At 39.3% G+C, this 24,350-nt stretch overlaps 1 protein-coding gene across 4 annotated transcripts; it reads left to right on the top strand.

Annotated features, from left to right (window-relative positions):
• Positions 1-1,158: 1,158 nt before the first annotated feature.
• Positions 1,159-22,487, top strand: LOC148895913 (occludin). Of its 4 annotated transcripts, none has more exons than XM_089001080.1 (9): positions 1,159-1,268; positions 7,581-8,143; positions 9,648-9,839; positions 10,386-10,553; positions 14,839-14,999; positions 16,893-17,108; positions 19,145-19,316; positions 19,503-19,544; positions 21,599-22,487. In XM_089001080.1, exons 2-9 carry the CDS (start codon positions 7,583-7,585, stop codon positions 21,698-21,700), a joined length of 1,614 nt encoding a protein of 537 aa, XP_088857206.1. In that variant the 5' UTR covers positions 1,159-1,268; positions 7,581-7,582; the 3' UTR covers positions 21,701-22,487. The 4 variants fall into 4 exon arrangements, with proteins under 4 accessions (XP_088857206.1, XP_088857205.1, XP_088857203.1 ...); XM_089001079.1 differs by having other exon boundaries at positions 1,250-1,462; XM_089001077.1 differs by having other exon boundaries at positions 1,250-1,483.
• Positions 22,488-24,350: the final 1,863 nt, after the last annotated feature.

Below are 24,350 nucleotides of genomic sequence, written 5' to 3'. Positions count from 1 at the left end.
AGACCCCTGCGTTTAAGGACATTTCCGTCTGCACTTATCTCCCCCTGCCCATTTGAAACTTATAAACCTATGTTGCATCAGTACTAAAAATTCTACTCAAGTTGAAATTTCTACTACAGTTTGAGTACTTCAGCCACTGCCCAATTGAAAACCGACGTATGGTGGACGCTACAGTAGTGCAATACAATTCACGTGGAATTTATGGATTGTACATAATTTTGTGGCTAATAGTGAGTGTAACGTGCAATTTTCTAATAAATAAATTAAGTAGTTGTCATCATAATATTTTATTTAAATCCACCATCCAGCACAGTGGTCGGGAACCTATGGCTGGCGAGCCATATACTGTATGGCTCTTTTGATGATTGCATCTGACTTACAATTAAAACTAAATACACGTTCTTGCTTTTTCGCTCTTCATTTCCTATTTGGGCTTCAGATGGTGGGAAACGCAATTTTGATTGGCTGATAATGACCAAAGTGGCCGTTGATGTTAAAAGAGCGATTTTGATTGGATGATGCTGACCCAGGTGGCCGTTCAAGTTGAAACATGTAAACCCCCTTTTAAATAAGCCCGACAAGTTAAAAAAAAAAAGACCAGTATCTTACACTTCAGGTTGAATGGACTGCCTTTGTGGAGAGAAAAGGTTCTTATTCTAATTTGCAATGAAACAATACCATCAATGAAATAGTCGTATGCCAGTGGCACTTTGAAAAGCCTCATGCTAACGTTAGCATCAATATACGTCTGAGAGAGCAGAAAGCAAGTGTGGAAGCTAATGATCCGTGTGCAGGGTAGCTAGCAGTAACTACGCGTATGGACCCGGCAAGTTGACTTTTATTCCGATCGTTTGGCTGCATTTTTACCAATCATGAGGAACGGAAAACCATTCATATTAATGGTCAATACTATCCCAAAGTTAAATCATACATTCTGACATTTTGTTGAAAAGTGGCCGCGCGTGCATGTTTGCGTGCCCGCGCGCGTGTAAGCGTGTGGGTGTGTATGTGCGCGCGAGTGTGGCTCTCACTGAAAAACGTTTATAAATATTTTACTTTTATAGCTCTGTGGGTCAAAAAGGTTCTGTATGGTGCTAGATTGACTCTAGCACCATACAGAATACATCTAGTTTTGAATTAAGAAGCGACTGCGGTAAACTCTGGTACCAATGGCGCGAGAACACATGCAAGGTGTTGTGCGGCTGGCCTCAGCACCGCGGACCCGCAGGAAAAGTAGCGGCACTCTACTCCAGACGACTGAGTGAGAGGTATACACTCTTCCGACGTGGAGTCATAATTTTCTTTTTCTTTCATCAAATGACCGTAACTTGAAGAGATTATCTGTAAAAACAACCCAACAAGAGTGATTTGTTCTTTTTTCGCCACGTTTTGTTTTTACTTTGAAGACGCGTGACTGTAATCAAGGACGACCAGAGTTGTTGCTTCCCCCAGTGGTCCTCAGGTAGACGACGACGCGAAATAGGTATCAAAAGTCACTTTGAAATGTACGCTTTACGACCCCATTCAGGCTATTTAAAGTTGTTGTTTTTTCATTCTTGAAGTATATTAAGTTAACCAGTTTGATCAAAGAGCGGAGGCTGTCATCTTGTCAGTTGTGACTATATCAGGCAATTCTTATTGAATTGTTAATACATACTACATAATTCCACCTGGCAAACGTCTTTTTTACACTAACTTTGATTGAGAACTCACGACACCCGACTTACTATATATTTCTTATTGCTGTAGTGTAACCACTCGTAAAATAATTTGACGAATCGGTTGTCTCTTTCATACATGTTAAGTTTCGGTAATCGTCAATTGGGAGATTTTCGTATTGGCGACACTGTGGTGCGTGTTAAAATAATGTGAGCGTTACAAAAGTCTATATTAGGTGTAAATGAAACACAAAATAGCTTTCATTGTTAATTCATACACCCAATTAGTATAAAATGTATTTTTTGTTTACATTTTCTTTTGTTTCACCTAACAAATGAACTGTCTGTATTGTGTCAGTAGTTGCTTTATGAAGTGAGTATTGTGGGAACAATCGGGAGTCTCACAACCAAATCGGGAGACTTAACTAGTATGCTATTTTTTTGGTTCTGTGTGTTTTCAATTGATAGATATGGTTGAATTGTATCGTTTAGTTGTGGGTCCGAGTCCAAAAGAGCTGACGGAATACGTGTAACTTGTGCAAGCGAAAGTCCATCCGTGGTGGCAGCAAATGAGTCGTTCGGTTGGAGTGGCCTTCAGGTTAAAGTTATTTGTTGTCTGTCCCGACTTGACATAAATTCCACCCAGCTACTGTTCGGGCCAGTCTTTTTATTGTGATGACTCTCATACTAGACAAATACAGTGTACGTATCCACACAATATTTATGCAATTGCCCTGCGATTTGCTGGCAACCCGTTCAGGGTGCCCCCGCCCGGTGCCCGAAGACGGCTGGCTGTGATAGGCTCCAACAGTCCCCACGGCCCTAGTGAAGATAAAGCGGTTTGGATCATGAATAAAAATAATTTAAAAAAATGTAATTTTGTTTAATATATCAAATAGGTTTCTCTTGTTGGGAAAATCTTTTGTTGTTGGGTGTTGTTTTGTTGTTGTGTTGTTTGTGGCCTTGATGATTGTAACTAGCGGGCATATTGTCATTGGTCGCCATGAGAATAAAAATATAGTTTATTTGGTCTTGTTCTGTAAAAGTGTTTAACGTTTCTATGTGAACCTTTATATGTGTGTATTTCTTAAAATCGTCTTCAATACTTTATTTATAATGTTTTGTCATTATCACTTCCGCCTCCATGTCATGTGTTTCGATGTACGAGAGTAATCGCTAGAGCGAGACAGAACAAGAGTAACTGCTAGAGAGACAAAACGAGAGTAACTGCTAGAGAGAGACAACGAGTGTATCTACCCCGTATCTACCCGGATGATGCTTCGTACTGATGTCACAAACGTTTATTGTGGAACACCTGGAACACCGTGAAAACTATCAAGGACATTTAAAAACGGCAATTAACATTACAATAAGTTCGACAAGACATACAGTAATTAAGCAAATTGATAACGGACCGTGTGCACCTTATAAACCGAAAGTAGATAAACTTTGACGTAGACTTTAGACTGTCCTCTCTCTCTTGCAGTTACTCTCGTTCTGTCTCTCTAGCAGTTACTCTCGTTATGTCTCTTTTAAGAAAGACTCACATATAAAGGTTCGCATAGAAACGTTAAACACTTTTACAGAACAATAAGACCAAATAAATTATTTTTGTTGTTGTCAAGGTAACCAATGACAATATACCCGCCAGTAACAATGATGAAAGCCTCCTTGCAAAGTTATTTTTTTATTGTGTTCTTTATGAGTTAATTTTGTCAATTACTTGGGTTCTTGCTTTGCTTTCTTCAAACCAGGGGTCACCAAATTGATGCCCACCTGTGAGTCTGTTCTAAAAATAACTGTTCAGTGTGTGACACTCTTTTTTTAGGAATGTTTGAGAAGTGGAAATTTGAAAAAATAAACACTGACAGAGTTTTATAGAAATATAGTGTTGCATATTGATATTTATTTTTACCAACTATGGTAAGAAATCATCATAATCTGTTTCTACTGAAAATTCAGTAGTACGGTAGTAGTATTCTGTCATACAGACACTTACGAACATTAGAGTTAGGAACAACGGTACATACGAACATTTTTGTAGTGACATATGTAGTATTCTCTCCAGTTGTACATGTACATATCTTTATAGAGCCTATATTTTATTAAATGTTTAGTTTTCAGTACAACCCAATGCAAGTTACTTATATAAGCCTTAAACATACTTATATAAATCTTAAAAATACTTCAATAAGCCTTAAATATACATTCCATACAAAATATAGCACTGAAGCAACTTGCGAACAAATTCACCTTATGAACGACCGCTCGGAATATATCTTGTTCGTAAGTTGGGGAGCGTCTGTTAGTTTATATGTCATGTCATATATGTTGAGTTCCCTCACATTGCTCAGGCTATGCTAACCCTCGCTAAAAGACACTTCCGCGGAGTGCACCCACTATTACACCATCTTTCTGTAGACCGGGCTGCAATAGTTCATCAGTGATAGGATGCATATGATATTTATGCGTTATTATTATTGAGACATGATCAGTGTCTAAAAAGGAATCAAATTCATTATCAATAAAAACCATATTAAAGGTACTTTGAAGAAATAATATCAGATGTGCATCAGATTGGTAGCCCTTCGTACTAATCACTACACAAGAAGTAGCTCTCACTTAAAAAGGTTTGTGACCACTGCTGTAGACGGTTTCCCAAAAGCTACATACTCCTTTAGTGAATTTTCTCAATGGTTATTACAACCCACTAAAGCAAAATTGACCAGGGTTAAAAGTTGTTCTCTTTATACTCAAACCAAAACGGCGTTCAAAACCCACGACACAGGACTTTACCATAGTTAGCCTGTTGTATCCCACTGATAGTTTTAATTTAAATATATTTGCAAAAAAGAGTGTTCAGTGATGACGACAAAAAAGTAGTTTAAACAACCTGTTTATACCTGTATTCCCTTCTTTTTGAGTCTTTTGGGGGTGTGGGGACACACACAGAGTCTGTTGTTTGATCCTGCAAGGACACTGCACTGTTTTTTTTTCTTGCCCTGAAACGCTGACTCCATGACAACAGTGTTCCTGTGAGAAGCCTTGACTTTTGGCCCTCCTGCTCCCGAAACAAAGGCAGGCAGTGAGGACAGGGGGGAATGTTAGAGGTTGTAAGGACAGAGAGGAATGAATGAGGGAATGATGGGAGGTTGTCTGCTGTCTGAGATGGAGGCTCTGAGGCGAGACCTGCTCTGCCCCATAGAGAGTGAAGAATTATGGCGGTATAGACTGTGGACTTTGCCAGCAAGCACATCTTTTTGTGTCTTAGCCATTTAATGGCCTTTCGTTTATAATGCCAGACAAGGGCACATTATTATACCAGTACAGTGATACCTTGGTTTACAAACCCCTTGGCTTACGAACCTTTTGGTTCACGAACATTTAATTTATGAAAATTTTACCTAGTAATACGAACTTTTTTTGTGATACACACGGACCTGCCTCAATGAGTGATGTGTCGTTTGCGAACGAGCCCGTTCTTCTAACAACAAAATGGCAGCCGACTGTTTTCCTCCTCTATTCCCCGCCCCCAGTCTTCGGTTAAAGCCACGTGATTGGTCAAGAACGCAGCAGTGAGGGCGTGGGGCATACAGATAGAGTGAAGCCGTTCTCCAAAAAGAAAATGGCTGCCGACTTTTTTGTCCTCTTTTCCCCACCCCCAGTCTTTGGTTAAAGCCACGTGATTTGGTCAATAACGCAGCAGTGAGGGGAGGTGGTTTAAACATTAAAGAGACAGACAGACGACAGTGAGAGAGTTTCAACTTTGATTGTTCGGAGGCAGAGTGTAGACTGCAAGGTTAAAATATCCCATCAATCAGGCTCCACAAACAACCCGCACAAGCCATCTGTACACTTGATGCAAAAAGCTATCAACCTAGCTAAACAGAACACAATTGATGAGGAACTAGATAAAATTATCACAGAGAAAGCACCTACAAGGGATCATTCCTCAAGATGGTGAAAGAAGAAGGCTACGTTCCTCATCAAGTGTTTAATGCTGATGAAAGCGGCCACTCCATTCCATCAAGCCATCAACGACCATCACAAAGATAAATAAAATGACTTTATTATATAGTACAGTTTATTTCTTTAATTATAATACCATAGCACATTTATTATCCATAAAATAAGGTATAGTTTGTGTAGTTTTAAGGCTTAGAAAATTAGAAAGTAGAACATTATGTTTTATGGGGACCTGGGAACGGATTATTGTCATTTTAATGGTTTCCTATGGGAAATTATTTTTTGGGATACAAACTTTTCTCCTTACACACTCTGTCTGGGAACCAATTAAGTTTGTAAGCCAAGGTATCACTGTACTTTGTATTTTCCCCCTACCCTAATACTAAAAGCATAGTTTGGCTGATATTACATTTGGCAAATGGATGCACGAAAACGCTAATTTCGGAAGTCTTACTCTCTCCTGCTGACAAGCCTTGGTGTAAAACAATGGCTATTGTTGAATTGTGGCCTAGCCCCCTTATACGATTTTTAGCACAAGAAAAACAAAACGAGTTAAAGGCGCAATATGTGAACTCTTGAACCGGACAGAGCAGAGAAACTAACTGGTTTGGCTGAGCTCCCTACATGCCCTGGTACAGACATCTCCACACTGGTTCTCATTTTGCTTAGTGAAAGGCCCTAAAAGCTCAGGTCATTCCACTCATAGTTCGTTTTTTTCTGATAGTGGCAAAAAGCAGGTCTGGACTAGTCTGTGAGAAGATTATAAACACTTTCTGACCCCAATAAAACATCATTTACACCAGCTATAAAATACAGTACCATAAAGAAATATTTGCCCATGTCCTGATGTCTGTGTTGTTAGTTCTTTGCATATTTATCACACACAATTTTTTTCAGTTCAAGATGCCAATTTTAATATCACACAGAGACAACAAAATGAAATACAAAATGCAGTTTCTAAATGCCAATTATATTCATTCAGAGACAAAATAAACGTCCCTAGCTACCTGTCTAGATGTGAAAAGTAAATCCCCCCTGAACCTAATAATGGATTGTGCCACCCTTGGCAGCAATAACTGAAATCAAGCGTTTGCGATAATTTTTGAGGAGTCTTCCACATCACTTTAAAGGAAATTTTGGTCCACTTCCTTTCATAACGTTGCTGCTGTGAATAGGGAATTTCTCCAATGTGAGATAAATAAAGGATATCTCATCTCATCTTTGCAGAATTGCTTCAACTGTGCCATATTAATAATAATAATACATTTCATTTATAAGCACCTTTCAAAACTCTCAAAGATGCTTTACAGTCACAAGTTTTTCTGTGAGTAACTCAAATTGAGAGAAAGATAGCTAATAGATAGCCAGCTAGCTATACAGCTAATAGATAGCCAGCTAGCTATACAGCTAATAGATAGCGAGCTAGATAGCTAAAAGATAGCAAATAGATAGATAACTATGTAGCCAGCAAGATAGGTAGCTAGCTAGATAAATAAAAAGAAGCAAAGAGAAAAAAATCAAGAGAAAAGACAAAAAATTTAAATGGGACGAAGGAAAGTTGAGCCAAAGAGTGAAAAAAAGAAGAAAAAAAAGGCAGGTTTGAACAGCGTGACAAAATGGCCGCCGCAGGAAAAAAGGAAGAGCAGCGCCCCCACCAAGAGCTTACTATGTTTGTTCAGGAGTCGGTCGTATTCCAGCGTCAACTTGGCGCTGGAATTACTTCTTAATGGTTTTTTTCACAGATTTCTCCAAGTACCCACAGCCATCAAAGTCAATTATTGACACATTTCTGCTATGAGGCATCATTATGAAGGGACATCACACCCATCGTTTCTCTATCAGTCGTGAACTGTAACTTAGCTCATATCACTACTCTGCTCTTCATCGCTTACACTTGCATTTGACTTTGCTCTGAGTGCTTCTGTTTCATCTCTGTCTGTTTCTTGGCATTTGTAGAAATGTTTGACAAACAGCCCTACGAGAGTCCACCTGTGTACACTCCACCATCCAACAATGGGTTTGGAGTCCAAGGCAGCTTCCATGCTCCTTTGAGTGATTACAACGCTTACCCACCTCCGCCGGGATCTTACTACATTGAGGACAAGCCACAGCACTTCTACAAATGGTTGTCACCTCCAGGGATTGTGAAAGCCATGATGGCCACTGTCATCATCCTGTGTTTGGCCATATTCTCCTGTGTGGCATCCACTCTCATGTGGGAAATGCAGTATGGAAATGGGATGGGAATAGGAATGGGCTATGGCTACGGCGGTGCATATGGAGGAGGCAGCTATGGCTCAGGATATGGTGGCGTCAGCAATTATGGGGGCTATGGCGGCTACTATGGTTCCTACATTTCCCCATACTCAGCCAAAACAGCAATGATTGCCATGTCAGCCATCAACTTCATCGGGGCGTTGACTTTCTTCATTGCCAGTTTCTCCAAAACGACTACCATCCGTAGCAGAAAGTACTTTCTGGTTGTCCTGATTGCCAGTGTCATCATGTCTGTCCTACAGGTAAGACTCAGTCACACGCAGGCAAGGACTCTGACGACCATTGATAAGAAAAGCGAGACTGATGTAAATTGAATGCATTAGATCAGGAGTGTCAAACTCATTACAGGTAACATCCGATTTACATCCGTAAGTCAAAATGGTCATAAGTCGAAATCCATTCAAAATGTAGAATAGAGACTCTGTGCTAAATGACTTGTAAACCACCTGATATAAAGTGATAGTTTTGCATTTTTAATGATATCGACCAAAGGCAACAACGCAGACTATACAGCGCCAAAGACTTTACCTTGATTTTAGCACAACAGCGGCGATCTAACTACTGTAATTGGTATGAGGAGTTGGGTTCTAAAATTGCTCCATGCAGACGGCACCTTGATCATAATCCAATGATATCTCAGTTTACGATCTTAATTAGTTCCCAGAAAGTGTGTGTAAGGCGAAAAGTTAGTCTTCCAAACATTTATTTCCCAAAAGAAACCATTAAAAATTACAATAATCCATTCCCAGGTCCATTAGAATAATCCGTTCCCAGGTGCCACAAAACATAAATTTCTACTACATAAGCCTTAAAACTAAACAAAATATACCTTATTTTATGTATAATAAATGTACTATTGGATACTATTTAAAGAAATAAACTACTGTATAATAAAGTCATTTTATTTACCTTTGAGATGGCCGTTGGTGTAGTTGCCTCTTGATGATATCCGAATGAAGATAATACCCTCACTCACAATGTCCCCTGCTAGCTGCTTTTCGTTAATCCAAATCAACAGAAGTTTTTCAACCTTTTCTATTGCCTGAGACCGTTGCTTAGACAACATAGCCACACATGGCAATTTTCAACTTAGCATACTGGTACTGGGATGCTAAATCACACAAACGCACACTTCATTCGTGTTTTTCGTTGATCTCCTTCTTCTGCTCGACCGTAATTTTGTTTTGTTTTATGTTCGGCTTAACATCTTTATCTTTTTCGGTCCCATAATAAAAAAGTACTCGACTCGATAACAAACCACGTCTGCACTCAAAGAAAGGGGGTGTGAAAAACTAGTCCGTTGTTCGGCCATGTGGTTTGGTGTTCATCCGCCAAAACTAGTCCGCCAGCCACTGTGGCGCTGTCTGGTTTGGTTCGTCCGCCGAAAACGAGTTTGTATGCCAAGATTATATTCTCACGAATTTAATGTTCGTCAGGCGAAATGTTCGTGAGCTCAAGCATTCGTAAACTGAGGTATCACTGTATATTAACGTGACGTGAACTTGTACACCAAAAGAACAACTGATTGAGACTTAATAAATATAAATATCTCTTGTGTTCCCTTCAGTTTTCACTCAGATGATTTTCATGTCCTACATTAGGTTTTCAGCCACAGGATCTCTACAATAATAACATAATAAAATGTTTTCTGTCAGAATAAAGTTGATGGCGGTGTGAGATGTTTTTTTTCTCCGCTTAATCCAACAGTAGTAAACATGGCATAATGGTTGACGTTGTATGTTTTAGGGCATCATAAACATTGTGTATATAGTTGGAGTAAACCCCATGGCCCAGGGTACATCCAATGTGATGTACAACCCCATGCTCATGATGTGTCAGAGCCTCTACCAGACTGGCTATTCTCAGATGGGAGGTGTGGGAAGCTTCCCGATATACAACCAGTACCTCTACCATTACTGTTTTGTGGACCCTCAAGAGGTTTGTGTTTCTTTTTTTTCCTTTTCTAATTTGCTTTAGGTATGTTTGTTTTTTGTGATACTTACCTTTCAGTGACGTGCAGTCAGTGGAGGCAGGTGAGGCAGTGCCTCAACTGTCATCATGGAAATAAAATAAACAGATGTATTTACTGATTTGTACTTTAAAGTTCTTGTCCATTTAACTTCACCATTTTAGGATTTTTTTCAAAATCGCTGAATTTTCACATTTACCGTTCAAATACTAAGTAGAGACGAGCGGTGACGTCATTGATGACGTCAGTGCCTCACCAGCCATGAACCTCACCGCACATCACTGTTACCTTTTTTTGGTATAGTGGGGGGCAACTGTTTGCAACTTGTAATAAAATATGTAGACACAGCTGTAATTTCATCTGTGCTGCAGGTCAAGCACATTAGCATATTTGACAATAAAGCTGACTTTGACATTTTCTTTGTATTTGTACATTTATATCAAGTCATGCGCTCTTCGCGGTACATCTTATCTGTGAAACCTTCAGATTTGACTCCCATGTCCCTGATTTTGTAGGGAGTCGCCATGGTGTGTGGATTCCTGATGGTGATCGCTCTGGCTGTCGCCGCGTTCTATGCAAACAAAACTAGAGGGAAGATCTGGCGCTATGGCAAGCCCAATATTTTTTGGGACGAGCCTATTGTTGGTGGGAAGCCATCGGAGGGCAGAGATGTCGAGGAATGGGTAAGAGACAAGAGCATAGTGGCATAAACCATGAATTTATGACTACAAATCATATGTGACCCTTAATTGACCCAGAGGTTTTAACTTCTTTAGCCGTCGTCAAGGGAATGGGGTCACAGATTTTAATCTACATTGATGGAATGTTAACATTAATCATTTTCCTATGACAAGTAGATGAAGTAAAAAAATGTTTGACTTCTGCTCCCCAAAGTGTGACAGATTAGTCTCATTTGAGTTTAACAATGCAAAGTGACAAAGTACCGGTAGTTGTTTTATCACCATTTCTAAAATAATCTGAGACTTTGGTTTGTGATCTGCTGTCATGCCTGTTATGATTGTAACATTTTCAGTTTTTCCTCTGGTGGCTGACATGGTTCACTCTCATGGCTGTTGGTGCTCAGTGAATGTTTGTTCATGGTCTACTGCCCGGTTTCACTCAGATTAATAATTAGCTAACTGAGAAGATAGTAAGCAAGTAGGTGCTCTTTACAGAGTTTTCTAAACGTCAACAACACTCGTAGTCTCATACCTGAAATGGGGATTGATGATTGACTTGATGTGGCACTATTCAAGTAATATCTTTCCTAGTTTGAATGGCAACGAGGGCTCTTTGAATGCTTTGACACTGCTTCTCAGGTCGGACATTTTAACTCATTCACTGCCATTCCCGAATTTATTCGGGAATTGAAAATAATAAATCGGGCGCCATTACCGAATTTGTTCAGGTTTTGGTTTTTCTCATTTGGGTGCCAATAAAACGCTGGCCAGACCTCTGGCAATGTTTTGCCCTTCCACAAGGGGGCAGCATTTCCAATTTTCTCCGTATTAGTGCTTTGTTCCAAGTTCAGCTGTTGTTAAAGCACTATATAACCCAATATGTATGTATTGCATTGTATTTTGGACAGCAGACCTCATTTCAAGCTCATATAACTCCAGACCCATCTAATTTAGAAATTAACTATTTTTTCTGATGGTTCTAAGGTTTTCTAACGTTGTATTGAATGTTTATGCTATGGCTATGTTGAAAAGTTCACATTTGAAAGTTCTTTGAAGTAATTTAGTTTGTGTTTTAACAGTAATGCTTTCCACCATCATTTAGGTTGGGACATACCCATGTGACATACTAATACTGTCGATATACCGGGGACTCCAAAAACAAACTTTCCACAGAAATCTTTTTTTTAAAGCGCTATATAAATCAAGATTGTGTTGTATTGTATTAAAACATTTTGCTGACTATTTTTAAGCCTGTTCATCTGAACAAAAGGTACAGTATTACAGATGTGTTTAGATGTCTACAGTGTGCAAAGGTTCCAAATTATTCAATGAATTATTGCCTCAGCACCTCTTACACCATATCATCTATGATGGTAATGTTATTTTGTGATATCTCTGTATATTCTTTCCTAGTTTTTGCACCACGTGGCACACAGTTAGTCATCAGACTTGATTTGAAACTGGACCAACTCACAGAGGATGACCTCACACACTGGCTTTATTCTCCTCTGCTTGAGCCCCTTTGTATTTCATTGATGAGGTCATTGGTGGTGTCAGTGTGCTGGCAAGACAGATATTGGATGTGGCTGGTCTTCAACTGATATTCAAACATACAAATACATTATTATAGTTGGTTGGGATATTTATAGCTTTATTTTTAGTTTTCTGTAATACTTGACTTAGGTTTGGTTATTGTGCCTTGTAGATGTCTCACATAAAATTCCTGAATGCTAAGATGTAATCTTAATTGAAGTATCATTTTTAAAATGGTGTTGCTGAGATAAACACGCCAGATTTATGTGCGTGGCATTATTTCCTCCTCACTGACGGTTTCAATGTGCGTTTCATTGGTTGTTTGTCTGTACTTGTACCTTGTGACTTGACTTGGAATAGGCTCGAGCAACTCCCCACGACCCTGTTCGGGATATGTAGTGTTGAAAATTGATGGATTTTTAAAATGTCCATGTGTTTTCAGAAAAAAAAAAATCCAACTCTAGATTAATTTGCTAAAACAGCTCTCTCTCACACTTCTCTGCTGTGCCTTGTGCTGTATGTGCTCTACTCCCAATCTAGGAATCCATCAATACACCAGTTTTACTTTATTTCTTTATTTCAATACACTCGATGGCTGACTGTTTTTTAAACCGATCTTGCAGTCATATTCATCATGGCAGCACTTGTTTAGTTCTGCTCAGTCAGAGGGCATTTTTGGGATTTTTGCATGAGGGGTGCCCTTCAAATATATTTCTCATACAAGGCAGGAGGCTGTTCTTGACCTGACTACTTCACAGACTCTGTTTATTATTTTGGGGGAATGGGCTGATAACGGCTTCTTTCCAAATCTGAGAAATTTCCTATATGTTTAGAAATAATATAATGGTTTCATAAGAGTTGCATTTTTGGTTATTATGCAAAGGATGATCATAAAAAAACTAAGCAACAGTATGAAAATTAAACAACATTTAAATCCCATAGATTATAGTCACACCACACTGTGAAAAATGTACAGATGTCGTGCATTGCAACCATACTCATCTCATAATCATTACTACAACGACAGAAAGAGCGACTGGTAGGCCACAATGTCCTTAGTTCAGGATCTTTGAGTGTAAAAATAGTGATAAAAGAAAATGCATTTGGAAGGCCAACATCGTTTACTCCAGATACCCAGCCAGATACATATGTCATGGAAAGAAATCATCTGTTCATTTAGAATTGTATTTGAGCAGTTTGGACAATGGTTGAGTTCACTTAACTGCAGTTGCGGGCCGTGAATTTCATCGCTAGGCCTTCAGTAGTGCTACGTCTGAATCAATCCAGACGGAAAAGTGTGGTGTGATTTACTGCAAGTCCACTAGGGGTTGCCGTTAGCCAGGAAATTACTGGCTGACCTTTCTTCATGACAATAATAATAATAATAATAATAATAATAATAATACATTTCATTTATAAGCGCCTTTCAAAACTCTCAAGGACACTTTACAGTCACAGGATAGTTTTGTCAATTTTTTTCTTGATAAGTCTGTCTTGAAAATGGCTTTACTAGTACATCTCCAACCAAATCAATTTCTGTTCCTCCTTCAGCCATTGTGGGTTGACAAAACTGCTTAATTGATTAAATCAACACAATGTATTTACTTATGCAGCTCGCTCCCGATACAGTATGCTAGCTCTGGCCAGTATGCTCTTATGACTAGTGGCTAGTGATACTCTGTTTGGCGAGTGACTAGCCAATCATAGTCTGTGAAAACTCTGACGTTTCCAGAACCTTCCAGCAGGGCCTGCTTGGGTTGCCAACTCGAAATCTGATTGGTTAAAGCATAGGTGTCAAAGTCAAGGCCCGCGGGCCAAATCCGGCCCGCCACATCATTTTTTTCGGCCCGCGAAAGCAAATCAAACTTGTTAAATTCCATGATGATTGCTAAATTCTGAGACAAAATGTCATATTTTTGGATGTCAACCACAATAAAAGTCATTATTCTTGACTTCAGATTTGAAAACGAGTTATTCATTAATTTGCTGTGTGCTCTATATGTAATATTTGAAGGGATTTAAACATTCGAATGGGTTCCCCAAATTCATAACGGCCCTCGAGAGGAAACCATAACTACAATGTGGCCCGCGGCAAAAAATGACTTTGACACCCCTGGGTTAAAGCAACAATTTCATTGACACTTATTTTATGCTCCATGGCCTGCAGAACTGATTGTGATGGCGTCCAGGTAGATATGTGACCTTGGTAAGAAATGATGGCTGAAAGGTGATTGGTTAAATGCTTACATACGAAAACACACATCTAGAAGCAGTGCAACGGGGAAAAGTAATGAAAGGAAGCGGAAAGACAATTTGGAATTATATAATTCATGGACAAAATATAATTCACATCAGTCCGTGATTCAGATATTTTTAGGCCAACACAGAAGGCTTTGCAGATCTTGACAGTCCGCCACTGACTCAAGATGAGTGAACCAAGCATGAAACCTCCAACAGCAGTGAGTAGCTGCAACATGCTGCCCAATTTTGCGCCTGAGTGCTCTCCTCAACATGGAGCACTAATTACCTATCTGCGATTTCGTGGGCTGTTTGGACAATAAAAGTCCATGTTGTTGTTCATAGGACGTTTGCGGATGACAAATTTCACCGTTAGAAGATAACAACCAAAGGGGTTGTTCAGCATAGAGGTGAACACACGTTTCAAGCAGGATGTCAGTTCGAAAAGAAACTTGGGTTTACAGTCTTTGGGAATGTCATGTTTATGTTTTTCCATTTGTTTTGCCTTCCTGTGTAGGTGAACAATGTGGAGGAAAACCGTAGTGTTCAGGATGCCCCAACCCTACTGGTGTCCGAGAAAGGAGGTGGTCTCCTCAATGCTTCAGTGAACAGTGTTATCTCCTATCCCCCGACGCAGATGGACAGCAGCTCTCTCAATGGGAACACCCACGACAACGAGTGGGTCCATTGCTCAGATTTTCTCTCCTCCACCATGTGACTAGTAATGTGAAGTCTACTCTGTTTTGAAAAAAAAAAGAGAAAACATATTGCCCAACCCACGGAATGAGCTGTGGCTCTGACCTCTGAACCAGTGTGGGATTACTTTTCTCTTGTTTTTCGCTCATGTTTATTGATTTTTGTTCTGGTGGCCATTTTACAACTAGTTCAGTGATAGTCTATGGCACATATCTTTTGCGTAGCCTTTATGATGTCAATGCTGAAGTTCACAAGCCACGATGACTGTAAACTTCAGTCAGTTAGTAGTTGGCGTGTCCCTCACGCAAAATAAACATTGACTTCATGTTATTGACGTTGTTTCACGGTTACATTTGGATTCCTTTATGAATCAGTTGGAAACCCACAAAATCGACCATGTTTCCTGCTTATGTTATGAAAACAATTGCAAGTACTTCCCAATCTGGAGGACCCCCTACAAGGTGCAATAGCTTATATTATTAGCGTATGACCTCTTATAAACCTTTGCATGAACGATCTTTTAGATTCATTGGTTTTAGTTGACTCATATGGTACCATTTCTTTGGACGCTGCAGTTCAAAAGGGGCAAGACAACAGACAAGTCAGCCTGCCATTTTTCAATTCAAGTGTTTTCACTGTTTTGATTTTATACTTTACTCAGTCTGACCCTTGTCCACTTAAGTGTTCCGGTTGACTTTCATGATATGATGAAATAGCCTGCATTTATTTATTTATATAAAGGAGGTGCCGGTTGGGACCATTTGTAACTATTTATTCTTCAAACACAACTCTTAGTCATTCACTGCAAGACGCTGTGCAAAAACGTGTCCACTCCATTGCCAGGGTTTTTGTCATTTTCACTCAAATTCCAGGACCCACAGAATATTGAGTTTTGGACTACATAATAATAATAAATGTAATTTCTAAGCACCTTTTAAAAACTCTCAAGGGCACTTTACAGTCACAGGATATGTTTTTTTTTGTGGGTGTGCAACGGCAGTCACATGCCCCAGCGTTCACTCAACTCGGAAGGAACTCATATAGATATAAAGCTAGCTAGCTAATGAATAGCTAATAGATGGCTAATAGTTTTCTAGCTAACTATCTAGCTATATAGCTAAACATTCAATACAGCGTAAGAAACCTTAGACTCTCTTCTTTCATCAGAAAAAAAGACTTATTTCCTAAATTACATGGGTCTGGAGTTATCTGAGCTTGAAACAGGGGCAGCTGAATAATAATAATAATAATAATAATAATAATACATTCCATTTATAAGCGCCTTTCACACAAAGCATACATATTGATTTTTATAGCACTTTAAGAACAGCTGAAGCTGTAACAAAGCACTAATATGAACAAAAGGCAAACGCTGCTCCCTCGTGGAAGGGAAAAACATTGCCGGAGGTCTGACCGGTGCTTTATCGGCGGCACCACCACAAGAAAAAAAACAAAACTGCTCTATTAGCTACATAGCTATCAGTGACTAGCTATCTATTAGCTATCTGTTAGCTAGCTAGCTCGCTTTCTATCTATTTAAATTACTTCCGGGTTGAGTGAACGCTGGCGCGTGTAGCAGGTGCTGCTCACCCACAGAAAAACTTATCATGTGACTGTCCACTGACCTTGATAGTTTTGAAAGGCGCTTATAAATTAAATGCATTATTATTAACATGGAAAAAAGGGAAATGCTGCCCCGTCGTGAAAGGGAAAAAACATTGCCAGAGGTCTGACCGGCATTTTATCGGCACCCCCTGTAAGAAAAACCAAAAACCGAACACATTCGGGAATGGCGCTCCATGTCACACTTTTCAATTTCCTGGCAGCGAATTAGTTAACAATTATTTTCTTCTCTCTTTGTGATCGACCCAAAAGATACTCCGAGAGGATGCCCTATCAAGCATCAAAGGCCCTATCCCATGGGAGGACCAGCTCCACTCCATCGGAGGAGACTGGCGGGGGCCGTAAACCCTCCGCTAACAGGGCCAAGCGACACAGACGTAACCCTGACATGGACGAATCCCAATATGACACAGAGTACACCACAGGAGCAGAGACGGGCAACGAGCTCGATATGGAAGAGTGGGAGAGGTGAGCCAAGAGCCGCCATTGTCACACGGTCAAGATTAGCTAGCTATATTGCTAATAGCTAGCTCTCTAGCTAATAGCTAGCACACTAGCTAGATAGCTAATATGTTTCCTGACCCGTCCAGTTGCAAATGGCTGAAGAGTTGCTAGCGTGCCCAGATAAAAAGGCTAATGTCAATCAAAAGAGCTGTCTGTTGCCATGGTAATCACTATATTAAATCTGGACACAAGAAATGCACAATATAAAAAAATGCATTTTTGGAAAAAGCATAAAATATCATCAAGGTAAGTAGGGCACATATAGTTTAAGTCTTTTTTTTTGGGGGGGGGCGTGTGGCTGCCACTGCTCACCCACAGAGAAAACATGTCCCTTGACTTAAGAGTTTTGAAAGGCGCTTAGAAATGAAATGGATTCTTATTATTACTACTATATTTTCCGGTGTATAAGGTGCACCAGAGTATAAGGCACACCCACAATGAATGGTGTATTTTCAAACTTTCCACTTACAGACAGTCCCCTACTTACGAACACTTCGAGTTACGAACAACGGTACATATGAACATTTTTTAAGTGACATATGTAGTACAGCTAGCTCACCCGCAGAAAAAATATCCTGTGACTGTAAAGTGTCCTTGAGAGTTTTGAAAGGCGCTTATAAACAAAATGTATTTTTATTATTATTAGAGAGGTACAGATGACCTTCACCCAGAGAACATTGTGGAGATTGCAGATTTTCCTGCTCTCTCATGACCAGGCCTCAATTCTTCACTTGGAATAAATGAGAGTTGGATTAGAAAAGAAACATCTGCTTATAAGCACTCCGCAGCTGTAATATTTATTTGCACAGTAACAGATGGATATAGATGAGCGTTTTTTTTTTACTTTTTGTGGCGCATAAAAAGCCGCACTCTCCTCTATTTGCCATCCTTTGTTGAGGATTAGTTAAACTCGTGAGGCATGAGGGAACTCGGTCAAAGGTACAAAGCAGTTCATGTTATTATTTATCCTGTGCATAGCCTTCAAATAGATATTCTCTCTCTCTCTCTCTCTCTCTCTCTCTCTCTCTCTCTCTCTCTCTCTCTCTCTCTCTCTCTCTCACACACACACCTTTTTTCAGGTCTACCACAAATACTTCCTGTAGATCAGTGCTTCTCAATTATTTTATGTCATTTCAGTCACGACTGTAGTATTATTTATCTATAACATTTTTATAAGTACACCACTGAATAACACTATTCTTATTAACATACAAAAGAATAAAAACGAAATAAATATGGACCAATTTGCAACAATATATTGCTTTTTCAGTCGCAACAGAAATTCAAAATAATCTTAAATCCGCAAAACTAAGCATTTTTTGACTGACCAAACCATATTGGATTGGATTAGCATTTATTCGTCTCGCAGTGGAGAAATGTAAAAAAGTTATGTATGGGAAGAAAGGAAAGGAAGACGTAGAAAAATAAAATACAGGAGCTGCTGCAAAGGCAGCCACTCTCGCTTCGCCATCTTGAAGTCAAATGAACAAAAAATAATAAGACTAATATGACAACACAAAGACAGTCATTCAAGCTTAAGTACTTTCTGCACCCTCTGTTGTATGAAGCAGTTCTTAATGAAAGAGGAGATGATCAAAGCATCCTTTTCACCAGTGGATCAGGGATGTCATGGTGAAATGTTCACATCTGCTATAAGCTAAATGTTGAAAGCAAACGCGAAGTTATAGCATCTGTTGACGAAAGAGATTGTCTCACATTTCCTGTCCCACGTAAATCCGCTTCAATTTCAAGCCGCGACAGTTCCACATACGCATTGGCGCTCTGCCCTGACGCTCCTTTCTTTTCATCGCGGGCTCCTCAAGACATGCATCCATCCAGCCGCAGACTGTCTAACAATACCGAATTTTCGTTGAACATAGCGGGGCTGTGAAAATGCTGAAATTCCTCCCAATCAAAAACCGTGCTGGCATATTCAAGCCCCATTATTTGAGAAGCACTGCTTTCGATGAAAGTAAAATACCTTCTGTCTTTCCTCCCAGCGTGTACCCTGACATTACATCAGATGAACAGCGTCACAACTACAAGTCCGAGTTTGATGCTGACCTCAGGGAATACAAGCGCATGTGTGCAGACATGGATAACATCAACGATCAGCTCAACAAACTCAGCAGGCAATTGGACACACTGGATGACAACTCTGCTATATACCAGGTGAGACAGGAAAAAGAAACAGGACATAAATATGTTATTGGTTGGAGAAAATTGGACTAAAAATGTATAAACGGGCAATATTGGACACGTTTTTACCTACATATTGACTGCTAATGATGAAAAGAAGCATCCCTAGAACAGCGTTATACGTTTTTGTGATGTGACACAGAGTATCTTTTTTTTCAGGGTGTAGCAGAGGAATATAATCAGCTGAAAGACTTTAAACGGGTGAGTAAGTAATTTTAATTTGTGCGGAAATTATTCAGTTGGTCTTTATTCTCATGAGAGAAGTAATTTGATTAACTCATTCACTGCCAGATGTGCAAAAAATGTGTCCATTCCAGTGCCAGGGTTTTTGTCTCTGTCACTCGAATTCCAGGAACCACAGAATATTTAGTTTTTGGACTATATAAACATTAAATGGAGCATCAGAAACCTTAGACTCTCTTTCATCAGAAAAAGAGTTAATTCTTAAATGATATGGCGCTGGAGTTATATGAGCTAGAAATGAGGGTAGCTGTCCAAAAGACAATGCATTACATACATATTGGTTCATATAGCGCTTTAAAAACAGCGGAAGCTGGAACAAAGTGCTAACATAGAAAAAAAATGGAAATGCTGCCCCCATGTGGAAGAGAAAAAAAACATTGTCAGAGGTCTGGCCAGCGCGTTATAGGCATCTTAGCTTGAAAAAAAAACTCAAATTTGGGAAGGCCGTTCTACGTCATATTTTCAATTCCCGAATAAATTTGCGAATGGCAGCGAATGCGTTAACAAAGCAGATGGCGCAGCGAGAGTGGCTGCCTTTACAGCAGGTCTTGTATTTAGTTTTTTCTACTTCTTTCTTTCCTCTTACTTTCATCACTTTGCTGCTGTGAAATGTCAATTTCTCCACTGCAAGACAAATAAAGGCTAATCCAATGTTTTGATGATACACTGAAAGAAGTCTGACTGATTAGCACGTCCATCATACAATACAGAGGTGCCCCCCCCCCAGTGTGGGGGTTGCATTTTCTGCCTGCATGGGTTTTACCCCGGGTACTCCGGTTTCCTCTCACATTCTAAAAACATGCTTGGTGGGTTAATTGACAACGTAAAATGTCAATAGGTGGCATTGTGAGTATAAATGGTTATTCAAATATGTATGGCATGTTTGTTTGGCCATTCACATTTCAACGCAGCAAGCCGTCTTCAACGTATTAAATTGGTCAATATCCAAAATGGACCCCAGATTTTTCAGATATTGTAAATAGTGTATCATTTTCATTCCACTTCACAATCATGTCCGACTTTGTTTTTGTGTCTATCACATTGTAACAAAATCTATTCAAGGATGCGATTGTCAAGCCACCAGAGTTTGTTTTCGTTTCATTTGAGGAAAAACGTATTTTCTCCTTTAGTTGCCATTTTGTGGGATGCTCTCGTCCATCTTCTTAAAGGACAACCGACGCCTCCGGACAAGTTCTGTCCATAATTTGTAAAATCACTTCAAATGACTTCTTCTGAGCGTATTTTACAAAGATTCCACGGCATAAAGCTATATTTTACGTTTTAAGACTCGCGCTGAATATTCAGGAAGTCTTATTTTCGAGTTGATGACGATGCCTGACGTCAAGTCAGGAACGCCCCTGACCGAGAAAGCGACACACAATGCATTTTGGGTACTTTGTTTGGTCTGAAAACTGCGTTGATCCATGTTGATGGCGAAATTAGAAGGAAAATACATAAATATTGCGATGGTGAATGTGTTGCACCAAGACTACTATTTGATACTAGTTGACACAAATTCCCAGCAGACAATTCAGCCCATTTCCAACGGAGCTTGTGCGCCATCTTGTGCATTTTCTGGGAGCTACATTAGAGTCATGACGCCTCAAAATGAGACAGAAGGACTTCTTTAATCGATTGCAAACATTTATGCTTTCCTCTTCAGAACTATTTGAATCATATTCATAAATGGATGAGTAACAAGAAAGCATCTTCTCCAAATCTGAAGCCATTGTTTTGATTCTAGAGCAAGGCACGATGTCCTGGCGTGATGTCACGAACAAGGGGGTGGAACCTTCTGAAACTCGTCATCTCCGGGGTCATTTTGAAGTAGTTTTGGGACACTTTAACTCATTTTTATTGGTGTTTTGCATTTGACTAAAAATATCAGCTTGCGTGTTTTGGATATTTTAGATGCTATAAAACGTTTTTCTGATGTCAGTTTGGAAACAAAAAAATGGTGTCGGTTGTCCTTTAAATGAACTTGAACAATAAACGTTCCTGTTACTTTTCAGACACCAGAGTACCAGTCAAAGAAGAAAGAGTGTCGCAGGCTGAGACACAAACTCTTCCACATCAAGCGCATGGTGAAAAACTATGACAAGAGCCACTCATAGACTTTACGCCATCTTGAAACCACTCTGCAACCACTCCAAAATGCATTGCTCACTCTCTGCTCTGCTTGGACCAGTTACTAGCTTACTGGAACGGACACTGACAATGTTCTCTGTTCTCGAGAAGAACATGCTTGCATACAGGGAAAATATGAGATGTTGTCATGGTGTCATAATAATAATCTACAATACCATTTTGCTATGATTTTATGCTAGTCGTTTATGTAAAGGAAGCAGACGAATGAAGCTTTTATGCATGCCTGACATGGACTAGAAAATATGCAACAATACTGTGGAGGACATGTCACTTTTTAAGCTTCGCTATGGTAATATTTTTTCCAACTTGTTATTTCTTATTAACTCATTCACTGCCATTTATTCGGGAATTGAGAATATGACATGGAGTGCCGTTCCCGAATTTATTTGGATTTTGGATTTTCTTCCGGGGCGTGCCGATAAATAATAATAATACATTAAAGTGCTGGTCAGACCTCTGGCAATGTTGTTTCCCTTCCCTTGTGCAGGTGCCCTCATTTCAAGCTCAGATAACTCCAGACCTATATGACTTAGGAAAGAAGTGAGTCTAATGTTTCTTAGATTGCATTGAATGTTTATGTAGTCCAAAAACGCCGATATTCTGTGGGTCCTGTAATTTTGAGTGACAATAACAAAAACCCCGGCCCGGCACTGGAGTGGACACATTTTTGCACGTCTGGCAGTGAATGAGTTAAGTAGGATGCTGAATACCAGAAATAGTGACACCCGAAGAATAAGGGGGGGGGGGGGGGGGGGGGGGGGGGGGGGGCATTTTTGACCACTTGTTGTACTGTAAATAATCTCTATATCTCCTTTTTTTTATTCCCCGTGAGTATTTCTGTGATGATTTGTGTGTTTATGCTCTGCAGGAGTCAAACGAACAACTGTAAGTACAGTGATACCTCATTTTACGAACCCCTTGGCTTACGAACTTTTCGGTTTACAAACATTACATTTATGAACATTTTACCTTGGCATACAAACTTTTTCATACACAGAGCTACCTCAATGAGTGATGTGTCGTTCGCGAAGGAGCCCGTTCTTCTTACAACAAAATGGCAGCCGACTGTTTTTGTCCTCTATTCCCCACCCCAGTCTTCAGTTAAAGCCACGTGATTGGTCAAGAACGCAGCAGTGAGGGGAGGTGGTTTAAACATTAAAAAGACAGACAGATGACAGTGAGAGAGTTTCAACTTTGATAGTTCAAAGGCAGAGTGTAGACTGCAAGGTTAAAATTCGCATCAATAAGGCTCCACAAATAACCAGCACAAGCCATCTGTACACTTGATGAAAAAAGCTATCAACCCAGCTAAACATAACACAATTGATGAGGAACTAGATAAAATTATCACAGAGAAAGCACCTACAAGGGATCATTCCTCAAGATGGTGAAAGAAGGTTACGTTCCTCATCAAATATTTAATGCTGATGAAACCGGCCACTCCATTCCATCAAGCCATCAACGACCATCACAAAGGTAAATAAAATGACTTTATTATATAGTACAATTTATTCATTTAATTATAATACCGTAGCACATTATACATAAAATAATGTATATTTTGTGTAGTTTTATTGCTTAGAAAATTATGTTTTATGGGGACCTGGGAACGGATTATTCTCATTTTAATGGTTTCCTATGGGAAATTAATTTTTGGGATATAGACTTTGCCTTACACACTGTCTGGGAACCAATTAAGTTTGTAAGCCAAGGTATCACTGTACGGTACTTCATTGAATTTGGATATCATAAATGAATTGCCCTTAGAATTATAACAATTTCTAAGAAGAACAATGCCGCTATTAAACTATGCAAATAATTATGTAAAGTTACTTCAAGGCCCATTAAAAAAATAATACATACGGATCAATATATGATGCATAATATTACAATCAATTCTGGTGTGATTTTTTTTAATGCTTTTCAAGAACATCGTTGTCTCTCTGATAAACATTTTATGAACCATTTATTTTTATATGAATTTTTAAAAGCTATGACTAAGCTATTATAACTGACGAAAGGATTGAATTCATAAAATAATAAATATTTCTAATTCTTTCAAATATCAGAGGGCAGTAATTGTGCATTTCAGCAAATCTTTTACTCAACAGAGCCTGTATGACACTGGTAGCTTGCATAGCTCTCTACATTTTCAGCACCTCATTGTCACTGATCTCGAGAGGTAAATACATACCACGATACAAACCCTCTGCCAGTCGGTAGGAAGTAAAGTCATTTGTATTTTCAAAACTACAAAGTTAATGTTTGTAGAATATAAGAAAATCTGTTTTTTTTCAAAGGCTGATAAACTGGCTGTTATCCACCTCGGTGTGCATCCACGCTGTCCAAAACATAGCCACACAAGCATTTTTTTTTTAATTTAATTTGGGAAGGTCAAAAGAAATACAAGTCATCATAAGCGTCATGAAAAGAGCGCAGTTAAATCTATAATATTAATTAAGACAAAAAAGTAAAGAACGTTTCAACCTTTTGAGGAAGTTGTGGTCTTTTGACAATTTGACATATAATAACACAAAAAGACAGAGAAAGCAATTTGTTTTGCATCATGTTCACGTCTCACCATTTGTGACGTTAACAAAAAAATATTTTAGTACC

Source organism: Hippocampus bargibanti, linkage group LG07 (assembly GCF_051943395.1).
Source record: "Hippocampus bargibanti isolate YZ-2025 linkage group LG07, ASM5194339v1, whole genome shotgun sequence".
NCBI lineage: Eukaryota > Metazoa > Chordata > Actinopteri > Syngnathiformes > Syngnathidae > Hippocampus > Hippocampus bargibanti.
The sequence above is the reverse complement of the archived record's forward strand: the minus strand, read 5'-3'. Positions and strand labels throughout refer to the sequence as shown.